The sequence below is a fragment of the Lynx canadensis genome, chromosome E1 (assembly GCF_007474595.2).
Source record: "Lynx canadensis isolate LIC74 chromosome E1, mLynCan4.pri.v2, whole genome shotgun sequence".
NCBI classification, from domain to species: domain Eukaryota; kingdom Metazoa; phylum Chordata; class Mammalia; order Carnivora; family Felidae; genus Lynx; species Lynx canadensis.
This window is the reverse complement of record NC_044316.2, coordinates 59,643,232-59,664,299: the sequence shown is the minus strand read 5'-3', so window position 1 is coordinate 59,664,299 and position 21,068 is coordinate 59,643,232. Positions and strand designations below refer to the sequence as shown.

Sequence of the window (21,068 nt, the reverse complement as noted above, 5' to 3'; positions counted from 1 at the left end):
GTGGGGTTTTTAAGCTGCAGCTCCTCCGGGTTTAGGTCTGGGTGGGCCTTTTTCAGGTCGTGCTGTCGCTCGGTGATTGGTTGACCTCCAATTCGTTCTGGCACGCTACTCGGGGCTTTTCGTTGGATTGCACTGGCAAGATGGCCGACCCCTCTACTGTGGTTCCAAGGACATCCTAACAGTTTTAAGTTACCAAAGACTTTGAAAGCAATTACTCACGAAAACTGTGAGACAAAGTTAACCATTACTTTAAGTCACCCTTCTGTTAAATTGGAACAGAGATCACATGAGCTTATTTGCAAATCTAGGTAGAGTAAAAGTTTTTTTTTTTTTTAATGTTGATAAACATTGTCTCTATCAAACCAACAAACTTAAATTAACTTAAACACTGAATACGTTTTACTTGGGTCCACCGAAGACAATTTGTTTCCCGTGATTAATTGCTACTTAGAGTCCTGGTGGGGAAATCTGAAGTGTGTGGTCTCCACTCTAGGATCTTTGGGGCGGGGTGCTTATGTGCCTGAGGCATTGGGGAGCCCGTTCTGCAGGCCGCCCCCCAAGTGGTGCAGAAACAGGAGGGGGGGAGGGGAAGGCAGAAGAGGCGAGGTGCCAGCAGAAGGCAGAGAAAGAGAATTCTCAGTTTTAAGTCTTGTGGGCTCAGACAGAGGAGCAGACCCCAGGTTTCTTTTGTTTTGTTTTGTTTTTCTTTTTTTTTAAATTTTTTTTTTCAACGTTTATTTATTTTTGGGACAGAGAAAGACAGAGCATGAACGGGGGAGGGGCAGAGAGAGGGAGACACAGAATCGGAAACAGGCTCCAGGCTCTGAGCCATCAGCCCAGAGCCCGACGCGGGGCTCGAACCCACGGACCGCGAGATCGTGACCTGGCTGAAATCGGACGCTTAACCGACTGCGCCACCCAGGCGCCCCTGTTTTGTTTTTCACTAGTGCAACAAGGCAGTGCATGTCAGTCCGGAGAAGACAGGGAATTTCCCTGAAACAAAGGGAGTTTTGGCCCCTTGGGAGTATTCCTTAAAGCTCCCATTCTGAGGTAAGCTAACCAGAGACAGTTGGCTCTAATTACCATAGTCATTGACCCAGGAAATGAATGAGAGACAAGTCCCCACACACGGTCACACGGTGACTCCAACCTGCCGCCGAGCACCCTGGAGTTGCGGCTTTGTGCCTAGTCCCCTCGCGGAACTACTAAGGCAGCCCTGGGGGGTGACCAGGCTCCCCCTTCTGCCTCTTAGGGGCAGGTCCGCCAAAACGAACCTGGGTTCATACTAGTCTGATGGGCGCTCCCTGAGCTGGTCCCTGGGCCTCACGGGCTCCGCTGGCGCACACGGGGTCCTCACCCCCAGACGGGAGGGGTAGCCTCCTGCGGGTCAAGTGGTCCCCCGGCGCCCGGAGGTTCGTATCCCAGCAGCAAAGGAGGTGGAAACGCACTGTCTCTGAATCCCGGACGAGTCCCCAAGTAATGTAGCAGGACTCTCGCAGAGTCGCGACACTGAGGTTTTACTTCCTAGGAAGCAACTTTATTCCTGCCAGCACAGCTCAGTTGGGTTCGTACCCAAAGAACTGAGCCCCGAGCACCACGTGGCATAGTTTTTCAAATGTGTTTTCTACTTCTTTTTCTCCCATATGTGGTAACACACAAACATGCAGTCTGATTAAGTGATCTCATGTTACAAGGTCCTGAGGGATGTTGTCATGTATGCGCACAGCCAGGTTACCTTGAGGATTTTGTTTTTGATTTTTTCCTTCCTTAGGGAGGGGACTCTACCTCACCAGGTTAAGGTGGGGCTTTGTTGGCATTGGCTTCTTCAGGCTGATTTAGTTGTCCAAACTCTTTCCCTTTGGGCACGATGAGAGAACCTGCGTCAGCCATGGGGTAGGGTGGGGGTGTGGGTCATGCGATCCCTTTTGCCAAACTTTTCTTCCCAGAAGCAAAGCAAGATATGTTGGCGCTGAGTTCTGCATTTCACGTGTAGCTACACGTTCTTTCTGGTATTAACCAGCACACCTTTTCTGGAACAATCTTGGCAGGGAACCGGTGCTCTCCGGGGCTCTGCTTTCGGAGGCCGCTAAACAGCTTTCAGGCTCAGGTGACCCGCCGCCGCCCCCCGCCGCCCCCCGCCGCCCCCCGCCGCCCCCCGCCGCCCCCCGCCGCCCCCACTCCCTTGCGCCTGCGGCGCCCGCCTGGGCGGTGCTATTTCCATGTCCCCGCCCCCGACCCGGACACCAGCCTGTGATTGGCCCCTCCGCGCCCCGCCTCTCCGCCGTCCCGCCCCGCGCCCTCCGACGGCCGCCACACTCAGACGCTGAACGCCAGCCATGGACCTGGGGCTCGCGGGCCGCCGTGCGCTCGTCACCGGGGCGGGCAAAGGTGGGCCTGCGGGGCGGCCTGGGGCGGCGGGCGGCCGGGGCGGGGGACGCACGCACTGAGCCGCGCTCCCCGCAGGCATCGGGCGCGGCACTGTCAAGGCGCTGCACGCGGCGGGGGTGCAGGTGGTGGCCTTGAGCCGGACCCGGGCCGACCTGGACAGCCTGGTCCTCGAGGTAGGCGCAGCTCTGTCCCGGCCCCGGGGGTGGCGAGAGGGCCGGGACGCGCAGGCGCGGGGCGCAGGGGCTGACCCAGGACCCTGAGCAGCCCCTCCCAGGGCGCGCGGCCTCCGGTGGAACGGCAACGCCCCCTGGGCTTGGGAGGAGGCAGAAATGGCTGCTTTGCCGGCCCGGGGCCTTGGGACGCAGGAAGTGGACTGGCCGGAGGCGGGGCCAGCCTCCAGGTCACCAAGCCCCGAGATGCCCAGGGGCCGCGTTAGGTCCTCTACCACCTCCCTCAGCAGCCTGCGTTCTGAACCCCAAGAAGGTATCCTCTGGGACCTCTAGCCCCGCCCCCTGTCAGGCTGAAAGATCGGTGAGGCAGCGCCCCTTTTGGGGCGGGGAGCCGCTGGTAGCTGTCCCTCCCCCCGCTACGCACAGTGTCCGGGGGTGGAGCCCGTGTGCGTGGACCTGGGTGACTGGGACGCCACGGAGCGGGCACTGGGCAGTGTGGGCCCCGTGGACCTCCTGGTGAACAATGCCGCCGTGGCGCTGCTGCAGCCCTTCCTGGAGGTCACCAAGGAGGCGTGTGACACGTGAGCTGACCAGGGTAGACGCCCCCGGGGGCAGGGCTGTCCCCTGCAGCAGCAGCCCCAGTCCCTGACCGGGGTCTCTCCATCTGCCTCCAGATCCTTCGATGTGAACCTGCGGGCTGTCATCCAGGTGTCTCAGGTGAGCCGCCTTCAGGGCTGGGGTGGGAACTAGTGGGTGACGAGTTCTGCCTCACGCTCCCTCTGCAATTCCAGATCGTGGCGAGGGGCCTGATAGCTAGGGGGGCCCCGGGGGCCATCGTGAATATCTCCAGCCAGGCCTCACAGCGCGCAATAACCAACCACAGCGTCTACTGTGAGTAAGCCCCAGGTGTGCTCCCGCCCGAACCCCCCGACCCCCAAGCCTGCAGCCGTCAGGCTCCAGGCACGCCACTCCTCACAGGTTCTACCAAGGGTGCCGTGGACATGCTGACCAGGGTGATGGCTCTGGAGCTTGGGCCACACAAGGTGAGCCCCCCTGGGACGCCTCCCATCACCCAGCCCTCGTGCCCTGGGCGCCTAGCCTGCCTTGCTGACCTCCTGTCTGTCCCGGTGCAGATCCGCGTGAATGCGGTGAACCCCACAGTGGTGATGACCCCCATGGCCCAGGCCAACTGGAGCGACCCCCAGAAGGCCAAGGCCATGCTGGATCGAATCCCACTTGGCAGGTTTGCTGGTGAGTCAGGCAGGAGCCCAGCCGGGGGGGGGTGCACCAGTAGCCCCCGTACCCGCCTAGGTGAGAAGTGAGAGGGAAGGATGAGGGCAGCCCCCTCCACCTGTGCCCTGACTTCCACCCTGCCCACAGAGGTGGAGAATGTGGTGGACGTCATCCTTTTCCTTCTGAGTGACCGGAGCAGCATGACCACGGGTTCCACCGTGCCGGTGGACGGAGGCTTCCTGGCCACCTGAGTCTCCTCTGCCTAACGTAACCCCTGCTTCGTGCTGAGCCCACCCCGTCCCCGTCTCTCCAATAAACATGATTCTTCTGCCTGGTTTGCACACTGACTGCTAGGCCGCTGGCAAGGGGTCGGGGGGTGCAGGACCCAGTGCTGGGGGGTGGGAATGAGTCCCAGGTAGGCAGGCACAGCCCAGGCCAGGTGGCGGCCTGGCTCCCGTGCCTGAGATTTTTCAGACCTGGCCAAGTTCCTGGCAGGGCCTGGGAGGCGAGGCCATCCAGGAGGCCAGCTCCTAAGCGCGGCGGTGAATTTGACCAAGGATGGCCTTTGGCTCGTCCAGAGGCTTGTGGGCTGGAAGCAGCGGCGTTCTGACAACCAGCTCCGTGGGTGTAACCGCACGGAGACACCGGTTGATGCTTATCGGCATTAATGAACGAGTCAGAAGTGGAACAAGGAAGACGGATGTTGGAACTTCGCTAATTTGTCAGTGACCTGATCGACCTCTTTGCCGAATCAGGTGACAGTTTTCAAATACTGGAAGGACATCGTCCCACTTTTGTGGCTCGCAAAGGACTCCCCACGTGAGAGCTGGCCCATGTGTCACCCGCGTGTCTTCCTGCCTTAGGCCTGAACGATTCGGTCCGCCAGGCCCTGCTCGAACTTGCCGGTCTCCACAGGGTAGGGACACCCCCCCCCCCCCCGAATCTGATGTCACTGAGGGCGGGGCTGGGCACAGGTGTGTGGGGACAGATGTGCAGTGTCCCACCTTCATGTGGCATCCGCACCACACAGATGCCACGGGCACAAGTAACCCCACACACCTAGACGATAGCATTGTGTACAAAAACGGATGTTTGGAGTATTTGCTCGTTTTCTGATATGACTCATTGTAAGTGTATATAATTATTAACAAAGGCAGTTTAGCAACTGGCTAGCGAAACTCCTGAAAACTCTCACAGTTGGCTCTTCTGAGCCGGCGGGAGCCTGTTGTGCACACCATGGGGAGGCCTGGTGTCGTAAGCACCTGCCTGGACTGGCACCCTGCGGCCTCGGGTGAAGTCCGAGCTCCTGCACTGTGGCCCCCCGGGGCGCTCCCCGGCTGACCTTCACCTTCCCTCCCACTATTTCTGACTCTGGCACTGACACACGGCCCCCTTGCCACTCCAGAGCCCCTTGCCACTCCAGAGGAACCACACTTGACCACCACGCTTTTTTCTACACTGGCCGCCTCTCCTCCTGACCGCTTCTCTTCTTGAATACTTAGCTCAGTGCGGCCCAGCCCTGGTGGGTGCGGGACCGCAGGCTGTCCCCTCCCCACACCTGAGAGCTGCTGCACGGAAGCCCGCCTCCCCAGCGCGTGCCCCTCCCCGAGGCCTGAAGTCAGCACGAGGGGGGCTTTCCTCACCCCAAAGGGGCTACATGTCCTTGCTCCCATTTTGATCTGGGTCACATCCTTTGGGGACTGACACAGCTGAGCAAGGTCGTTCTCTCCTCTTGCCCAGGGTGTGGGGTCAAGCTCACCCCTCTGTACTCTGGATGGGGGAAGTGAGGGGCCAGGCACCCCAGGGCAGAGAGGCAAGCACCCAGACAGGCGGGAGATGGTGGTGGAGAATGTTTATTGTATAAAAGAAGAAAGGGCTGCCCCATCCTGGGGCGCATGAACCGGACCCATCCCCCCAACCTCCCCCACCAGGAAGCCCGTCCTGGGGCTGCCCTGGACCTGCCCCTGCAGCCCGAGGGAGACCCTGCTCCCTTCCAGCCTCCCGTGGGGGCCAGGTAAAGCTGGAGCTGTACCCCAGAAGGACAAGACAGAGCAGACAGGACTCCACGGCCCCAGCCCTGTCCCCATGCTTCTTCCCCCTCCCCACCCACACCACTCCCCCACAGCAGACTCAGGGACACCAAACATCTCGACACGACAGCAAGCACGGGCCCGGGCGGGGTCGCTCCTCCAGAAGCTGGCTCTAGAAGACCGTGCACTTCTTCCCGGGCTTTTTCACAGGGGGTGGGCAGAGCACAGCCCGGATGGCCTCGTCAAACACGGTCTTCAGGCCCCGCTGAGTGAGGGCTGAGCACTCCAGGTACTTGACAGAGCCTGAGGGCAGCGAGGGAGGGGACCGTGATGAGGGGACAGCGAGAGTAGGGGACGCTGAGGATGGGACTCAACGAGGGGGAGGACAGCAAGGGAGGTGGCAGCAGGGCGGGGGGGGGGGGGGGGGGGTGTGCAAGTAAGGGGTGAGCACAGGTGGGGGCCCACAGGGGGCAGCACTGTGCCCTCCAGAGCAGGCCTCCTGTCCCTTTCCCGCCGGCATCCCAAGGCCCTGCAGGGCCCACTCACCGATCTCCCGGGCCATGGCCAGGCCCTGGGGGTAGGTGATGGGCGCCAGCTTCTTGTCCCGCAGCCGCTCAATGGTGTCCTTGTCGTCACGGAGGTCCAGCTTGGTGCCCACCAGGAGGATGGGCGTGTGGGGGCAGTGGTGTCGCACCTCGGGGTACCACTGCGGGGATGGAGGCTCTGACCCCTACCCCTTGAGAGCTTCTCCCCCAGCCATGCCCGCAGCAGGCCGTGGCTCCCAAGAGTCCCTTCCTCTTGGTCCCTGGATCTACCCTCAGCCCTTCCTGGAGCCGTCACTGGGATTAGTGGGAAAGTGACCCAGAACAAAATGCCTACCCGGAAGTTTCAAGGGCCTAGCGGCCCTGCCTTCTCTGAGAGCTTCACCCCCCACCCCTACCTCACCGCAGCCCCTCATCACTGTCCCGGGTCACCTTCAGACCCCGTGCCAAGACCTCGCCTGCCTCCGAAGGACAAGCTGCCTAAGGTCTTCAGGCAAGAGCTCCCACCCTGCCAGGGCAAATCCTCTGAACAACCCCTCTCCCGCAGACAAGCCCTCCCTGCGACACTGCCCTACCTTGGCTCGAACATTCTCAAAGGACGCCGGGCTCACGAGAGAGAAGCAGATCAGAAAGACGTCCTTGGGAGAAAAGGTGAGGGGGCCCTGGTGGGAGTGGTCAAGGACCTCCAAACGGCAACCCCCCCACATATCCCCAAGAGGACCCCACCCAAGCCACCCAGCTCCCGGGGCGGCCCTGTCGTCACCTACAGTTTGGGGATAGGACAGTGGCCTCAGCCGGTCGTAGTCCTCCTGCCCGGCGGTGTCCCACAGCCCCAGGTTGACCGGCTTCCCGTCCACCATCACGTTGGCAGAGTAGTTGTCGAAACTGCCAGGCAGAGCGGGAAGGTCGGCCCAGGCCCGCACAGAACGCGAGGTGTGGCAGCGCCCCGGCCCCACCCGAGCAGCCCAGACCCGGGCCTCCCGCGCCTGACCTCGAAGCCCGGGGTGGGGGGGTGTGGGGGGCCCACGACACCGAGACCGCGCCCGAGGCCCTGACGGGCCAGCTCCACACCCGCCCGCCCGGAGCGCTCACACGGTGGGGATGTACTCTCCCGGGAAGGCGTTGGTCGTGTAGCTGATCAGCAAGCAGGTCTTCCCCACGGCGCTGCGGACAGAGGGCGAGCCCACGTTGCTCCCAGGCCAGGCTTCAGCCCTCCGCCCAGCAAGGGCAGCCCCTCCCGTGCAGCCACAGGCGAACACAGGGGTCCCGGCCCGGCAGACCCGCAGCTGCCCAGAGCTGGAGGAGGACCAGCGCGGGCCGGCCTCCCCAGGGCAGGGCTGGGGCTGGGGGTGGGGGTGGGGCGAGCCGTCTCAGAGATTCCGGCACCCGGGCGGGTGGGCCCGGCGGAGGGCGCAGCCCAGGTGGGAGGCCCGGCCCCACCCACCCGGCGGCCAGGCGGCGGCAGGGCAGCATCAGGTGGGCCCGGGCCGGAGGCCCGCGGCCCGGCGGCCGGCGGGGACCCCGCCCCGGCGCGCCCTCCCGCTCCCGCCCGACCCCGGGGCGGCGCGCGCGGGAGGGGCGTCGGGGCGTGAGGGCCGCCCCGCCCGGCCCCCCGCACCCCGGCCGCTCCCGCGCCCCGGAGCCTTGCGCCCAGCCCGGGCAGGGTCCCCGGGGCCGCCCCCGCCCGGCCCCGCGGCCCCCGCGCGGCGCACTCACCCGTCGCCGACCACCACGCACTTGATGGCCTGCATGGGCGCGGGCCGGGCGGGCGCGGCCGCGAGCCGAGCTGCGGAGAAATGCCCGGCGCCGCAGCGGCCGCGGACCCGAGCCGAGCGCGGAGCCGAGCGGCCGGAGACAGCCGAGCGCCGCCGAGCGCCGGGCGCGGAGACAGCCGAGCGCGGCCGGCGGGGGGCGCGGGGGGCGCGGGCCCGCCCCGAGCCCGGCACTCGCCCGGTCCCGGAGAACTCCGGTGAGGGGTGGGGACACGGCGACCCCCAGCCAGTCCCCGGAGCCCCTGGGACCCATGCCACGGGCCGGGGGCCAGCGCAGGCAGGCGATGCCCCCCAACCAGGCCGTGTGTGGGGCCGTCTGTGTGCCTGTGGCTTCTTCCAGGAAGCGCCTGCCCAGGGCCCGCGGACAGAGGGGCTGAGATGCACTCGCCCCGCGACCAGGAGACAGCTGGTGCTGGCAGTCACCGGTCCCCCCCCACCCCGCCCCCGCAGCCCCAGCGGTGTGCTACAGTAGCCCCACGTCCCCACAGGGCAACAGCCACGCCCGAGAGGGTCTCCTGGGTGGCTGGGAGCACAGACACATGTGGGGAAAGGCACCGGCCCAAAATGTATCACAAAGTGTGAAAGTTCTGTATTTCAAAAGAACCAGGACTCCTCCTGGTTACATTGGGAAAGGAGCGTTTGTGGGCACACCGGAACAGGTGATTGTGAGGGGTAGGGGTGCAGGTCTTCTGGATTTTCTTCCCCTGTGGCTGCTTCTTCTGAAACACATCTCAGGCATGTTCCTGGGACCGCCCGAAGGACTGGGGTTGGGGCCCACGGTGTGTCCGCTGGGGACGTCTTGGCTGACTAGCCCCGTGCCTGCCTTGCAGGGCACCCCAGCGCTGGGCAGCAGTGGCCCCGCTCGCTGGTCCGGCTTGGCACCGATTTTCCAAGTCCCCAGCTGTAGACCCTGCCTTAAGCTGCCAGCCTGATGGGCTGTCCCTTGAGAGGAAGGGACGGGCAGGGATGGGGCACAGATGTCCGGGAGATGCTGCCTTCCTGCCACTCTAGGAGTCCCCCTGCTTCCCTTCACTTCTGGGGACTCATGGCCCTCAGGGGAGACCCCTGCACATAAGCCAGGACGGCATTTTGCAGGAAGCTGGCCCTCTGGGCCTCCTCCTCCCGGATCCGGGCGATCTCAGCCTCCTTGAGCCGAAGCTTCTCCCGGAGAGAGGCGTTCTCGCTCTCCCTGTCCAGCAGCGCCTCCCGGTGGTCACCTGTGATCACTGCAGGGGAAGAACCTCAGGGAGGTCGGCAGCGGGGGGAGAGGGCCTGGGGGGCCCTGGCCGGGGTCCCACAGAGGCAGACCCCATCCAGCGCCCCTGGGAGCTGAGACCCAGGCCAGGCTCAGCTCTGCAGCCCGGCCGGCTGTCGTCGGGTGGCCCACCGAGGACAGGTTGGGCTGCGAGGGCACCGGGGCTGGGGGCTCAGCTCACCTTTCAGCTGGCGCTCCAGCGCCGCCGCCTTCTCTCTCAGAGCCTCCTGGGCCGTCAGTTGGGCCTGCAGGCGGCCGTTCTGCTCCTGCAGCTCCACCCGCACCCTGGTCACCTCCGCCACCTTTTCTTGGTCCTTGTGGCTCAGTTCCTGCCAGACGTGGGGGTGAGCGTGTGGCGGGGGGAGGGCACGGGGGGGGGGCCCTCAAAGTCCGAGTTACCTGCTGCAGCTCCTGTAGGCGCCGCCTCAGGCCCTCCACCTGCAGGCCCAGCTGGCCCGCCTGCGCCTGCGCCTCGGCCACCGTCTGCCTCTGCTGCACGCAGGCGCTCTGGGCCTCGTCCCGCGCCTGAGCCAGCAGCCGCAGCTTCTCCTCCAGGTGAGCCAGGCGCTGCTGCTGTGGGCACCCAGGGGGGCTGCTGAGCCCAGGGGCGAGGGGCCGAGGCCCGCCAGCCGCTTCCCGCCCTGGCCCTGGGCCTCCCTGTGGAGTAGCCGCCTCGGCCCCAGGGGAACTTCTCCTTGCAGCGCGAAAACTGCTCGTAACTGAAGTCACTCTGTGTGTGTGTTCCGAGCAGGCTCGACCTGACCTAGCCCACACAGAGTACCCTTCCTGCTCCCCCTCCCCACCCCCAGGCCGACCACTCTGCCCTCTGGGTCCCGGCTTTGGCCATGCAATCACAGGCTGCACGGGGGCAGACCGCTTCCCCCATCCCAGGGTGGCACGACAGTGGCTCTTGGCGGGGGAGGGGGTGGGATGTGTCCTGCACCTGTCCTGTTCTGACTCTTCCCTGCCCCCGTACCTCTGGAGCTCCTGTCCCCCCACCTTCCCCTACAGAACCAAAGGACGGCCTAGGTCTGGCCGGTGCACATCAGCCCCTCAGGCCTCGCTCCCCGGTGGGCACCGTAGGCTGTGGAATCCAGGCGTGTCTGGCCACGGGCTTACCTCCTCCAGACGGACTTGGTTCTTGGCCTTGATGAGCTCCTCCTCAGCCTGGCCACGCTCACTGAGAGCCGCCGCCTTCACTCGGCTCAGCTCCTGCCCCACAGACAGCGACCCACTGGGCCTATTCTCCTGCCCCTAGCCAGGGACCCCTGTGGCCCCACCCGGCCACTGGGCCGGGGGTGCCCTGCACCAGCCTCCTGAGAGTGTCCCAGGAGTTGCCACGGCCAAGAGGTCCCACGTCCCACCGTAGGAAAGTCCCTCTGGCCTCACGGAGATACTGGTCCTGAAGGCGGGGGGAGGCGGGCCTGAAGAGGTTCTGACCGACAGAAGGGGTGCCCCAGAGAAAGGCAGAGTCTAGCACCCAACTGGCATGTGCTCACCTCCTCTAGGGACAGCCTTGAGGCCTCCAGCCTCTGTACCCTCTCCTGCATGGCCCTCTCACTCTCTTCCAAGCGGCGAGTCAGGTGCTCTACCTGCCCAGGCACAGGGTGGGGGCAGGGCTGGGAGACCAATCCCCCGGGCGGACATCCCCTGACCCCCTGCCGTAGAAGGAGGCTTCCCTTCCCACCCCAGGAGGCAGGCAAATCTTGGGGACACTGCTCCTCCCGAGAATGGGCTGCCCCACGCGGCTTTGCAGGAAGGGAGGAGGGCACAGTCCAGTGCCACACAGGGTGGCACAGGGCACACGGCAGCCTGTGCCGGGGTCCCTTCTACAGCCTGGTCGGAGTCCCTGGGTGCTATATCTGCTAGGGCTGGCAAAGAACTGCCAGGCACCCCTAAGGCAGTCAAGGGGAGCACGGCCAGGGGTGTGCTTCGGGGACACCAGGCCACCCTGAGGCTTCCGCAGGCCCCGGCCAGACAGCGGGGACAGCAGGAGGCCTGATGGGTCACTGACAAGCACCTCCTTGGCACGCAGCCGCTCCAAGTCCTCCAAGTTCTGCCGGGACCTCTTCTTCTCTAGTTCCAGATGCTCTGCAAGCCCAGGCGGGGAGAGCATGGGTGGGACTCGCTGGGGGCGCCTCGTTCCCGGCGCTCCCCACCCAGCCACCCACCCACCCCTCTCCGGGCCCCTCGGCTGTGGGCCCGCATGCGCCCACCCTCAGCCTGGATGGCCCTGGTCTTCAGCTCGGCCGCCGTGTTGGTCAGCTCCTGCCTGGCCAGGAACAGCTGCTCTTGCTGAGATCCCACCTTCCGCTCCAACTCGTCCACCTGGGAAGCAGCACCGTGGGTGGGAAGCTTGGGTCCCGGCCCCGGGGCCCCGCCCGTTTCCTCAGGGGGCCCGGCCCCTCACCCCCACACCTGGTTTCGCAGGAGGAGGGTCTTCTCGTTGGCAGCAGATAAGTCTCTGAGGAGCTTGGCCTCCCTCTCCGCAGCTTCCTGCGGGGGAGGCAGGGCAAGGGCGCCCCCGTCACCCCTGCCCGGCACCGCCTGCCCGCCCTGCGCCCAGCCCTCCTTGCTCACCTGCTGCTCTAGCCTGTGTTCTTTTGCCTGCCTCTGCGCCAAGCTTCGCTGCTCCTGCTCCGCGGCAGCCAAGAGCTCCCCCAGGCCTTGGGCCTTTTGCTCTGACAGGGCCAGGGCGGCCTCGGCCATCCGCAGCCTGTTCGGAGGGAGACGCCAGCCCCGCCCCTGCCTCACCTCGGGCCTCGCAAAGGCCTTGCTGTTCTCACTCCTGCTGGCCGCTGTTCACCTCAGCTAGAGCTGACGTCCCCCGAGAAGCCTTCCAGGATTACCAGCCCAGCCGTTTCCCACCTCCACTTTGCACACCGAGGACTCGGGTTCTTGTCCGTCCCACCCTTTTCTGCCCGTGGGCACATCACTAAAGCGCTTTGAAGCCACCCTCCAACCACACTCGTGCCCCCCACCCCTGCTTACTTGGCCTTGAGGGCATTGATGATGGAATGTCTCTCATTCAGGGCTTCCTGCAGTTGCCCCACGCGTATAGCTGACGCCCTACGAACAGAAGGAAGGTCCAAGAAGCCCAAACCTCAGAGCCCTCCCGGGCCCCCTGGGCTCTGGCGGCAGCTGCTGTTCCTGATGCTTCCACCACGCTCCAGGTGCTGGGCCGGGAAGTCCTCGGTGCCGCCCCTCGTCCTGCAGCCAGCTTCCCCCGGGGAGCACGCCACCCCCTCGTCGGTGGGCAGGTGCCGAGGATCCAAGTCTCGGGCGCCCCAGGTGAGCTGCGGTCCCGGGGCTGCGCTCACCTGCTGCTCCTGGCCATCTCCTTCCGCTGCTTCTCAATCGTCTCCATCAAGTCTAGAAACTGGGGACAGAGCCAGCCAGAGCCGTGTCAGGACCTCGAGCCTGCCCGCTCCCTTTGGTCAAGCAGGAAGGAGAGCAGACGCCCGCCGAAGCAGCAGAACAGGAAAGCACTGGCCTCATCCAAAGGGAGGCTGGGACTCCTGCACAGGGGAAGCCTGCCCGCCCGCCCACCTGACAGAGGAGGTCAGGCCAAGAGGCTGCCTCTCGGGCCTAAGTGTTGGCCGCCCCGGGGGAGCGCTGGTGTCCGCGAGAAGGAAAGACGGCCATGGCATGGGGACCAAGGGGAGCTCTGTCCATGCAGCTGGGGGGAGGCTCTGCGGAACTCACCTGCTTGGATTTCTCTTCCTGGAGGTGCTGCACCTCCTTGCTGAGCACATGGGTGCGGGCCTGGTTCTCTCGGAAGGTGGTCTGCCGGTCCCGGTTGTGGTCCATGGCTTGCTCTATTGGAAAGAGCCAAGTTATCCACCGGGGTGGTGGGGGGGGGGGGGGGGGAGGCCGCTCAGCCCAGGAGCGGCCACCAGCCAGCCCGGCCCCGCACCCAGAAGCCAGTCATCTGGGAATCAACACTGTGTGAGGCAGCCTTACCCCACAAATCAGAGAGACCTCCCCGCGATGCACCGGAGGCAGAGGCGTGGGTAACAGTGGGGCCAGGAGCCCGGGAGGCACCCAGTGCAAGGGGCATGCACGTGGGGAGACTGCCCAGCTCCCACAGATGGACGCTCTCCTGGGCACTTGGGCTCCACCCCAGAGGTCAGAACCCACAGCGTGACTCCCCAGAATCGAATACCACACTCATCTCCTGTGTTCCAGAAAGATTCCGGCAAGATTTGGAGAGGAGCCAGCCCAAAGTGGCACTGAGGGTAATCATAACGGCTGAGGGACCAGGAGAAGCCGGGGACAACACCGGCCGGGTGGGCCCAGCAGGAGGTGGTGGCCCCACCCGGGATTCCAGCCCAAGTTCAGGCCCTTGGGTGGCCGGTGCTGCTGGCAGGACAAGTAACCATGGGGAGTGGCAGACTGTCCAACCGGGCCCGGGGTTGAGTTGTTGGGGTCACTGATGGGAGGGGGCCACACGGGCTGGGTGGCTGCGCTGATACACAGCTTACACGTGTAGCCACGAACTCTGGGGTGACGGGGCCGATGCCAAGAAGCCCCTTCCCATCTGTGGCTGGGCCACCAAGGCAGTGGTATGGCCATCGGGGCAAGACCCCACGCCCCAGGTGACCCCGTGCCTCACAGGCCTAAGGAGCGAGCGCACGTCCCGAGGCAGGCTTGGAGCAGCACAAGGCAGCAGGCTCTCCGCGGGCTCACTGCCACTGTCTCCTTCCCTTGAACCTTCTCCCTCTACTTCCGTTTCTGACTTAGGCTAATCTCACGATGCTTCTACGCGTCCCTGTCCCAAGCCCCGAGCTGCCCCTCCCTCAGTGGCTGGGCCCGTCCGAGGGAATCGGCTTTATCCCCGGCTCCAAACAGGGCGAGCTGTCGGCGGCCCGGAGTGCCCGTACCCACAGCTCTGAGAATGTCCCCGGGGACGTTATTCCCCGCCAGCTCCAACCTCCACAGGGTCTTGTTGCGGGGGAGACAGTTCACCAGGGCCCGGCCCCCCAGGAGGCCGATGTCATTCCAGCGCAGGTCTGGAAGGAAATCCACTGTCACCACACGCGCCTGGAGACGGCTGGCCCAGCCTGGGATGCTTTCTCTGGGGGAAGGGCACTCCCTGTGGTCGCCAACTGAGCAGGAGCCCAGCAAACCGGGCCCCCCCCCCGCAGCACCTTTCCACCCACTTGCTTCCAGAACAGGACAGAAGCAGCAGGAGGGCCGAGGGAGCAGCAGGTGACGGCCCCAGACCTCCGACCTCCGGGAGAAGGCCAGTGCAGAGAGGCCTCACCCAGCTGCTGGAGGCTGGCGTTGCGCGACAAGGCCAGGGCCAGCTCCTCTGCGCCCTTGTGGCTGATCTGGTTGTTGCGGAGATCCAGCTGCCGCAGGGCCCCGTTGCCCGCCAGGGCCCTGCAGAAGGTGGCGAAGGCGTCTTCCCACGCACCCATGTTGTTCCACTCCAGCGTGAGACTGCAGGAGAGGCGGACGTGAGGCGTGTGGCCCCAAGGAGCACCCTGCTGCCACAGGGTCTGGAGGGGCTCGAGGGGAGGTGCAGGCTTCGGGGTCTCTAGCAGAAAAGCTGCAGCCACGTGAGTAACTTAAACTTGTCAGCTCCCTACCAACGGATACGAAATGCAAACAACGGGCCGGGAGGGCTCGAGAGAACTCTCTCAGGCCTCAGAACGTGCCCTCTGGTGCCCTCTGGGGCCGACCCGAGGACCACATCTCACCTCTGAATGGACTTGTTCTGTCGGAGGAGTTGTCCCAGAGCCTCGGCCCCTGCAGCTCGAAGGTTATTGCCCTAGGGCAGGAAAAGGCAGCCTGGTAATTCCCCATCGTCACATGATGGGCTCCAAGTGCCATGTCCATACCCCACAGGGCCCTGGTCAGACAGTGGATGAGGCCAGGTGGCCGGCTGTGGGCGGAAGGTGCTTTCCTTGACCAGAGCGGGCCTCCTGGAGCGGTTTGTTGAACGAACACTCTGGAACTCACATTCCTAACCTCAAATCACACACCACCCCCCAATCAAGACCACCAGAAGATGGTAGGGAGCCCTGTGTGCCGAGAGTACTTACAGATACTGTACCCGGTCACCATCCACATTTTCAGGTTGCTAGGACACTCAAATCTCCACACACACACACACACACACACACACACACGCACGCACGCACCCTCCCCCCCCCCCCCCCCCCACCGCTCCCCTCCGGGTCTCAAGTCCCACACCCGAGTGCAGACTTGCTCACCTTTAGATCCAGAAACCGCACAACAGTGTTGGCACACAGCCCCTGGAGCAGCAGTGTGGCCCCTGTAAGGCGGCAGGGCGGTCACTCTGTGCCCCCGAGCTCCTCCCCGTGGGCTCCAGCTTGGGACAGCTCAGCTTCCCAGACATAAGGGAGAAACGACTGTCCCAGTGGCCCCCGCTGGTCAGGATTCACGCCCGAATTGAGTTGCCCTGCTTGCTGTGTCAGGTCTGAGACACCCGTAACCTCTGCTAGGCACAGAGCCAGCCTCCTGACCTCATGCTCACCAGCACCCTGGGATTCTCCTAAGGGGAACCTAGGATTTCTCTGTTGCAAAGAGAAACTGCCCTCTGCTGCCAGGTTTCAATTGCCAGCAGCTGTCAGGGGCCCTGCCGCTTGCTTCAACTGCCTGCAGCACAGAGTAGAAACCTCACAGAGATGAAGTGTGACGGTCGGGACGGAAGACCTCTGAGCCAGAGGCTGCCGAGGAACGTGGACCACGCGCAGCAAACCGCGAGAAACAAAGCAAGTCCAGGCTGCCCTGAGGCAAAGGGCTTGACCCCAACCCCAACCTTGCAAGGGCTGCCCTGGCCCCTGCCGGCCCTCGGGTGCCCACCTTCCTCGCTCAGCATGCAGTCGCTCAGGATGAGCTCGGTCAGCAGTGCCTCCTTCTGCAGCAGCTCGCCCAAGGCCCTGCAGGTGTCCACGGTCAGGCTCTGAGTGGCCAGGTCCAGCCGACCCCGTGGCAGCCCCTGCAGTTGCTGCAGGACAGTTTCCTGGGGCTCGGCCCCACTCTCCTTGCACAGCCGGCTGTAGGAGTGCCGGAACTCTTCCATGGCGCACTCCTGGGGACAGGCCTCACCATGAGCCGGCTGGGGCTGGGAAGCAGAGGGAAGGCGACTGCTTGCTCCTGCTACCCGGCTCTTCTCCCTGAGGACAAGAGGGCAGGGCCTGTCCCCTGGGGGCCTACGGTGCCGGGACCGCTCAGTGCGGGGCACAGGCACTCGTAAGTTCTCAGGAGCCGAGGAAAGAGGAACAAAGTGAGTTGGTTCTACAGGAGGGAGACCCCATGAGGGCAGGGCCGGGGAGTGAGCAGGGGGCCGCTCCAGGCGGCGGGGGTGAGGGCCCCTCGTCGACGGCACCTCCCGCCGCGAGGCCGGTCCGCGAGCCCCAGGCCCCAGCCCTCGCGCTCCGGACCGTCCCCGTGCAGACGCGAGTCCGCGCGGCCGCCGCGAACCTCAGTATCCAGGAAGAGCAAGGCGCGCCGGGAACGGAGAGCGCAAACTGCAACTCCCAGGAGGCTTTGCGGAGGAGGAGGAGCGATCTTCGCGGGCCAATAGGGACGAAGGGGTGGGCACGCGCTTCTGGCCCAGGGGGCGGGGATGCGGAGGGCGCGCTCCGGACTGATTGGCTGGAGGGGCGGAGGCGGGACTTCGGAGGGTGCGCCCGGGACAGACTGGCCTGGGGCTCCCAGGACCCTGTAGGGCGCGTGTCCCGGCGGCTGTCATGGAGGGAACTAGCGGCGGCTTCCGGAAAGTGAGCGCACCGGCGGAGCAGGGGGCGGGGACCGGGCGGGGGACCCCAGGGTGGCTCACGTGCGGGCCCCGAGCCGCCCCCGCTACGCCCGCTGGTGCTTTGTGGGGCAGGCCCGTTCCCAGAACCCGACCGCGACCCCCGCCCCGCGCGCCCTTGGCTCTCCGCGGGTGGGGTCCTGCAGCCGAGTAGCCTAGGGTGGAGTAGGCAAGCCTGGTTGGCGGCCAGAGGGAGAGGGTCTGCGGAAACCAGGCAGAGGCGTGTGCCCCCAACCCTCGCCGCCCGCCGAGCCACGGGAGCTCCGGGAGCCGGCGACCACCTTGCGTAGTGGTTGCGCCGGGCTCGCAGGTAGTCCCGCGGCCTGCATCCTCTAAAGCTTCCCTTTGGCCTGCTCCCTATCAAGAGTCCTGGGCTTTGTGTCTCACCCGAGTCAAGCTGAAACTTATTTTATTTTTTTATTTTTTTATTTACTTACTTACTTATACTTGTTTTTGAGAGAGAGAGAGAGACAGAGAGACAGAGCATGAGCAGGGGAGGGGCAGAGAGAGAAGGAAACACAGAATCCGAAGCGGGCTCCAGGATCTGAGCTGTCAGCACAGAGCCCCCACCCGGGGCTTGCACTGAGGTTCTGCGAGATCATGACCTGAGCTGAAGTTGGCCCCCCAGGTGCCCCAAGCTGAAACCATTTCTGTTTGTGTTCCATCCGGGGTGTGCGTGTGGCTCTGCAGTCAGTGTCGTTGGGTCAGGCTTGGTTACAGGCCCTTGACACAGACGAGTCCGTTTAGGAATTGGGTACTGGGACCCTCCTCACCTACTGGTGGAGAAACTGAGGCAGAACTAGGGTTACACTCAGGCCATTCCACTCAGGGCCTCATCCTTTGCCCTGGTAAGGGCGGTTCTGGGCAGCTGGGTGGGTACGGAGGCCCCACTGGCTCCCGACCCCTGCCCGCTATGAGTGGTTTCTGAGCCCCTGATAGCAGAAGGGAGGTCTGCCAGTCCCGGGGGGTGGGAGTCACTCCCTTGCACAGACACAGGGATCCTCTGTGGCTCACCTTCTGCTTCAGCCCCCTCTTCTTTGTCACCCGGGATTGTGGTTCAGCCCTGGCCACCCCAGGAGGGGTTGTGACCTAACAGGGAAAGTCACTGAGGCTGGAATGACTTGGCAGAGTGGTGGTCATGAGAGTGCTCCCCCGCAATTATAACTGGAGAGCTGGGGGTACGATCATTACCCTTGAGCAGGGCTGTCCCAGGTGAGGGCCAGAGGGCACCATAGTGCCTGTAGGCTGTCCTGCCCACCGCGAGTTTGAGTTACTTGTTTGTTTAGGGAACCACCGTGTTCAGCTGGTGCCGACCCCTTCAGTGGTCTGGACAGCGCCGTCTCCCCCCCCCCCCCCACCCGGGTGCAGCAGCCTTGCTGATGTAGGTCTTCCTGGCCGCCCCCCCGCCCCCCCCCCCCCCCCGGGGCAGGTGGGGCAGCAGGGCCTTCTGGGCCTTTCCTGGTACCTTCTTGGTTAAGCAGCAAGAAGGACCAGCAGGTGGCGCCAAGCTCTCACAGTCACTGCTGGAGGGACCCCGTGGCAAGTTCTTACCCTCTAAGCCTGGGCCCCAAGGCATCCACTCCCCGTCCTGCCCTCTGCTCTGCCCTCAGGCTGTGCCGAGCGGCACTGGGTGGAGCAGCGCCACCTCCTGTGGCTAAAGTCAAGGGCTGGCCAGCCCCCAACTCACCTTCCCTGCACGACACCCCATTTCTGGCTGCCCCTCCTCCCACCTCCCCCAGCTCCGCAGAGAGATGCCATCCTTCCGGGGCTCAAGCCCCCTACCTTGAGGAGTCTCAGCTTGGACCCGCCCTCGCCCCACCCTCCAGTCTGGAGGCCCTGCAGACACGCCCAGGCTCCGCTCCCCCCCTCCCCTGTCCACCCTGACCGCCTATTGATGGAGCAGCCCGGCCCCTGCACAGCTGTGTGGCTCACGGCACCCGTGCCCGCACGGGAAGATTCCCCTGTGCGCAGGCCCTGCACGCGGTAGACCCCAGGGAGGGACCCCAGATGGAGCTGACCTGGCGCCGAGAGCAGTGTCTGGAACAAGCTAGGCAGTGTTGGTGGTGCGGACGCTCCTGCCAAGGGGCCCCTCGAGGAGGGTGCCTCGGGCCCAGGGGTGGGAGCACAGGACTGTCCCGGAGCCCAGGGAGCGGCGGGTTGGCACCTGGGCCGCTCCCACCTGTCCACCGCGTGTCTGATTCTCCCCCGGAGGCCTCTCCCCACCCAGTCTCCCAGCTTTCGAAAGGCTCCCGGACAGAGGGTCTTTCCAGCACCCGGAACTGAATGCCTAAGCGGTCTGCCGCAGGCAGGGCACGGTGCTGGGCCACTGACCCACCATTGATGCCTTTCCGTCCCCCGTCCCCCGTCCCCCCCCAGGAGCTGGTGGGCAAGCTGCTGCAGCTGCATTTTAAGGATGACAAGACCAAAGGTTCGTGGGCACTGGCTGGGAGGCGGGGCCAGACTCAGGGACCGCCAGGCACAGGGCCAGCGCCTTGGGGAGGCCGGGGTGGGGGTGGGGGTGCAGGGTGGGACCGCGGCCCCTGACGGGGGTGGCCAGAGGGGCACGGATCCTGTGACTCACTCCCCTCCACCCTGCAGTCAGCGGGGATGCGTTGCGGCTCATGGCGGAGCTGCTGAAGATCTTCGTTGTGGGTGAGCCAAGGGGCCCCGGCAGCGTCCTCCGGTGTCCCCCAGGCCGGTCCCGACCATTCACTGCCCCCCTCGTGTTTCTCAGCTGGGAAACCACACACACACACCTCTTTGCCATTTTCCCACCAGCCCCTAAGTTCTGTGCTCCTGGAAAGCCCCGTGTTTCTGAGCTGCCAGCCGCGCACAGGGTTGGGGGGAGGTGCACCCCGTCCTCCACCCCCGCACACTTTCCTCCCGTGTCACGGCAGAAGCAGCCATCCGCAGCGTCCGGCAGGCCCAGGCGGAGGACCTGGCTCTCGTGGACGTGGACCAGCTGGAAAAGGTGTTGCCTCAGCTGGTAGGTGGCCCCCAGTGGGGCCTGCGCCCTGCCCTCCCGGGAGCAGGAGCGGGGCTGGCACCTGTGGGTTCTGAGTGCTCCTCTCCCCCCCCCCCCCCACAGCTCCTGGACTTCTAGGGGCTTCCACCCCCACTGCGGCCTGCTGTCCAAGTCAAGGCTAAAGCCCCGCGCCCACGTTTCGGTGGCCTCTGGCGACAGACAAGCAGCTCCTGATACCCGAGATCCTCCGCCGGCCCCAAGGGCTGAGCTGGGTCCTGGCAGACACCCCACCCCTCCTGGTGTCTCCTCTGCCTCGCTGCTGACCGCCTGGACACGGGAGATGGGGTGGGGAAGGTCGCTGAGGGGACGGGGAGGCAGGCGTCTTCCCCTCACACCCACGGGTGTCGGGGAAGCGCCCGGTCGTCCGAACGCAGGTGCCGGGAAGCAGCGGGGTGCCGCCGGAGCAGGTGGCCTGCGCGCCCTCTCCGAGTGAGCGGAGGTGCGCACGGTCCTGACACCCTGACATCAAAGCTGCTGTGCAACCTTTTAACCATCTGATACTCCCCTCAGAAGGTGCTTCCCTGAGCCATAAATTTGCCCTCACAAGGCAACATCAATAAATCAAAGCCGCCTCTCGGGCACGCCTCCCTGATGCATTAATCACCCAAAGTCAAGTTGCTTCAAAGCCTGCTGGGCCGCCCCTCTCCGTGCTGGTAGGAAGGCAGCCCAGCCCTGAGAAAGGAGGACACCAAACCGCGCCTGTGAGCGCCCTGCCGCGGGCCACAGCGAGGGGCAGTGAAATCCGAGCCCTCACGCATGTGGCCGCTTGCCGGACCGTGCTCCCGCCACGGGGTGCGTGGCTGTGGGGCTGCCACGGCCCAGCAATGTTGCCGTGGGCAGGGTCTGCTGGCAGGAGGGACCTGG

General features: G+C 64.8%; 4 protein-coding genes across 8 annotated transcripts; 2 read left to right on the top strand and 2 right to left on the bottom strand.

The window, feature by feature from the left end:
• The first annotated feature begins 2,336 nt into the window (after window positions 1-2,336).
• Window positions 2,337-4,122, top strand: DCXR (dicarbonyl and L-xylulose reductase). Its single transcript, XM_030296476.1, has 8 exons — window positions 2,337-2,388; window positions 2,464-2,561; window positions 2,985-3,139; window positions 3,233-3,275; window positions 3,350-3,449; window positions 3,537-3,601; window positions 3,692-3,809; window positions 3,939-4,122. The coding sequence occupies exons 1-8, from the start codon at window positions 2,337-2,339 to the stop codon at window positions 4,040-4,042; spliced, it is 735 nt and encodes a 244-aa protein (XP_030152336.1). The 3' UTR covers window positions 4,043-4,122.
• Window positions 4,123-5,626: 1,504 nt separating this feature from the next.
• Window positions 5,627-8,138, bottom strand: RAC3 (Rac family small GTPase 3). Of its 2 annotated transcripts, none has more exons than XM_030296477.1 (6): window positions 8,080-8,138; window positions 7,456-7,527; window positions 7,131-7,248; window positions 6,939-7,001; window positions 6,368-6,527; window positions 5,627-6,124 (listed from the first exon to the last, which is right to left on the bottom strand). In XM_030296477.1, exons 1-6 carry the CDS (start codon window positions 8,112-8,114, stop codon window positions 5,994-5,996), a joined length of 579 nt encoding a protein of 192 aa, XP_030152337.1. In that variant the 5' UTR covers window positions 8,115-8,138; the 3' UTR covers window positions 5,627-5,993. The 2 variants fall into 2 exon arrangements, with proteins under 2 accessions (XP_030152337.1, XP_030152338.1); XM_030296478.1 differs by having other exon boundaries at window positions 6,364-6,527; window positions 8,080-8,131.
• Window positions 8,139-8,700: 562 nt separating this feature from the next.
• Window positions 8,701-16,843, bottom strand: LRRC45 (leucine rich repeat containing 45). Of its 3 annotated transcripts, none has more exons than XM_030296050.1 (17): window positions 16,225-16,843; window positions 15,612-15,673; window positions 15,096-15,166; window positions 14,657-14,835; window positions 14,274-14,402; window positions 13,096-13,208; window positions 12,711-12,769; window positions 12,382-12,459; window positions 11,971-12,106; window positions 11,809-11,886; window positions 11,607-11,718; window positions 11,411-11,481; window positions 10,890-10,982; window positions 10,510-10,602; window positions 9,790-9,960; window positions 9,572-9,719; window positions 8,701-9,361 (listed from the first exon to the last, which is right to left on the bottom strand). In XM_030296050.1, the coding sequence occupies exons 1-17, from the start codon at window positions 16,442-16,444 to the stop codon at window positions 9,165-9,167; spliced, it is 2,010 nt and encodes a 669-aa protein (XP_030151910.1). In that variant the 5' UTR covers window positions 16,445-16,843; the 3' UTR covers window positions 8,701-9,164. The 3 variants fall into 3 exon arrangements, with proteins under 3 accessions (XP_030151910.1, XP_030151911.1, XP_030151909.1); XM_030296051.1 differs by having other exon boundaries at window positions 9,790-9,963; window positions 11,809-11,829; XM_030296049.1 differs by having other exon boundaries at window positions 9,790-9,963; window positions 16,225-16,842.
• A 193-nt stretch (window positions 16,844-17,036) lies between these two features.
• Window positions 17,037-20,790, top strand: CENPX (centromere protein X). 2 transcript variants are annotated; one of them, XM_030295315.1, is made up of 5 exons: window positions 17,037-17,144; window positions 19,556-19,607; window positions 19,778-19,831; window positions 20,080-20,165; window positions 20,268-20,790. In XM_030295315.1, the coding sequence occupies exons 1-5, from the start codon at window positions 17,115-17,117 to the stop codon at window positions 20,280-20,282; spliced, it is 237 nt and encodes a 78-aa protein (XP_030151175.1). In that variant the 5' UTR covers window positions 17,037-17,114; the 3' UTR covers window positions 20,283-20,790. The 2 variants fall into 2 exon arrangements, with proteins under 2 accessions (XP_030151175.1, XP_030151174.1); XM_030295314.1 differs by having other exon boundaries at window positions 17,038-17,144; window positions 20,077-20,165.
• The last annotated feature ends 278 nt before the right edge of the window (window positions 20,791-21,068 follow it).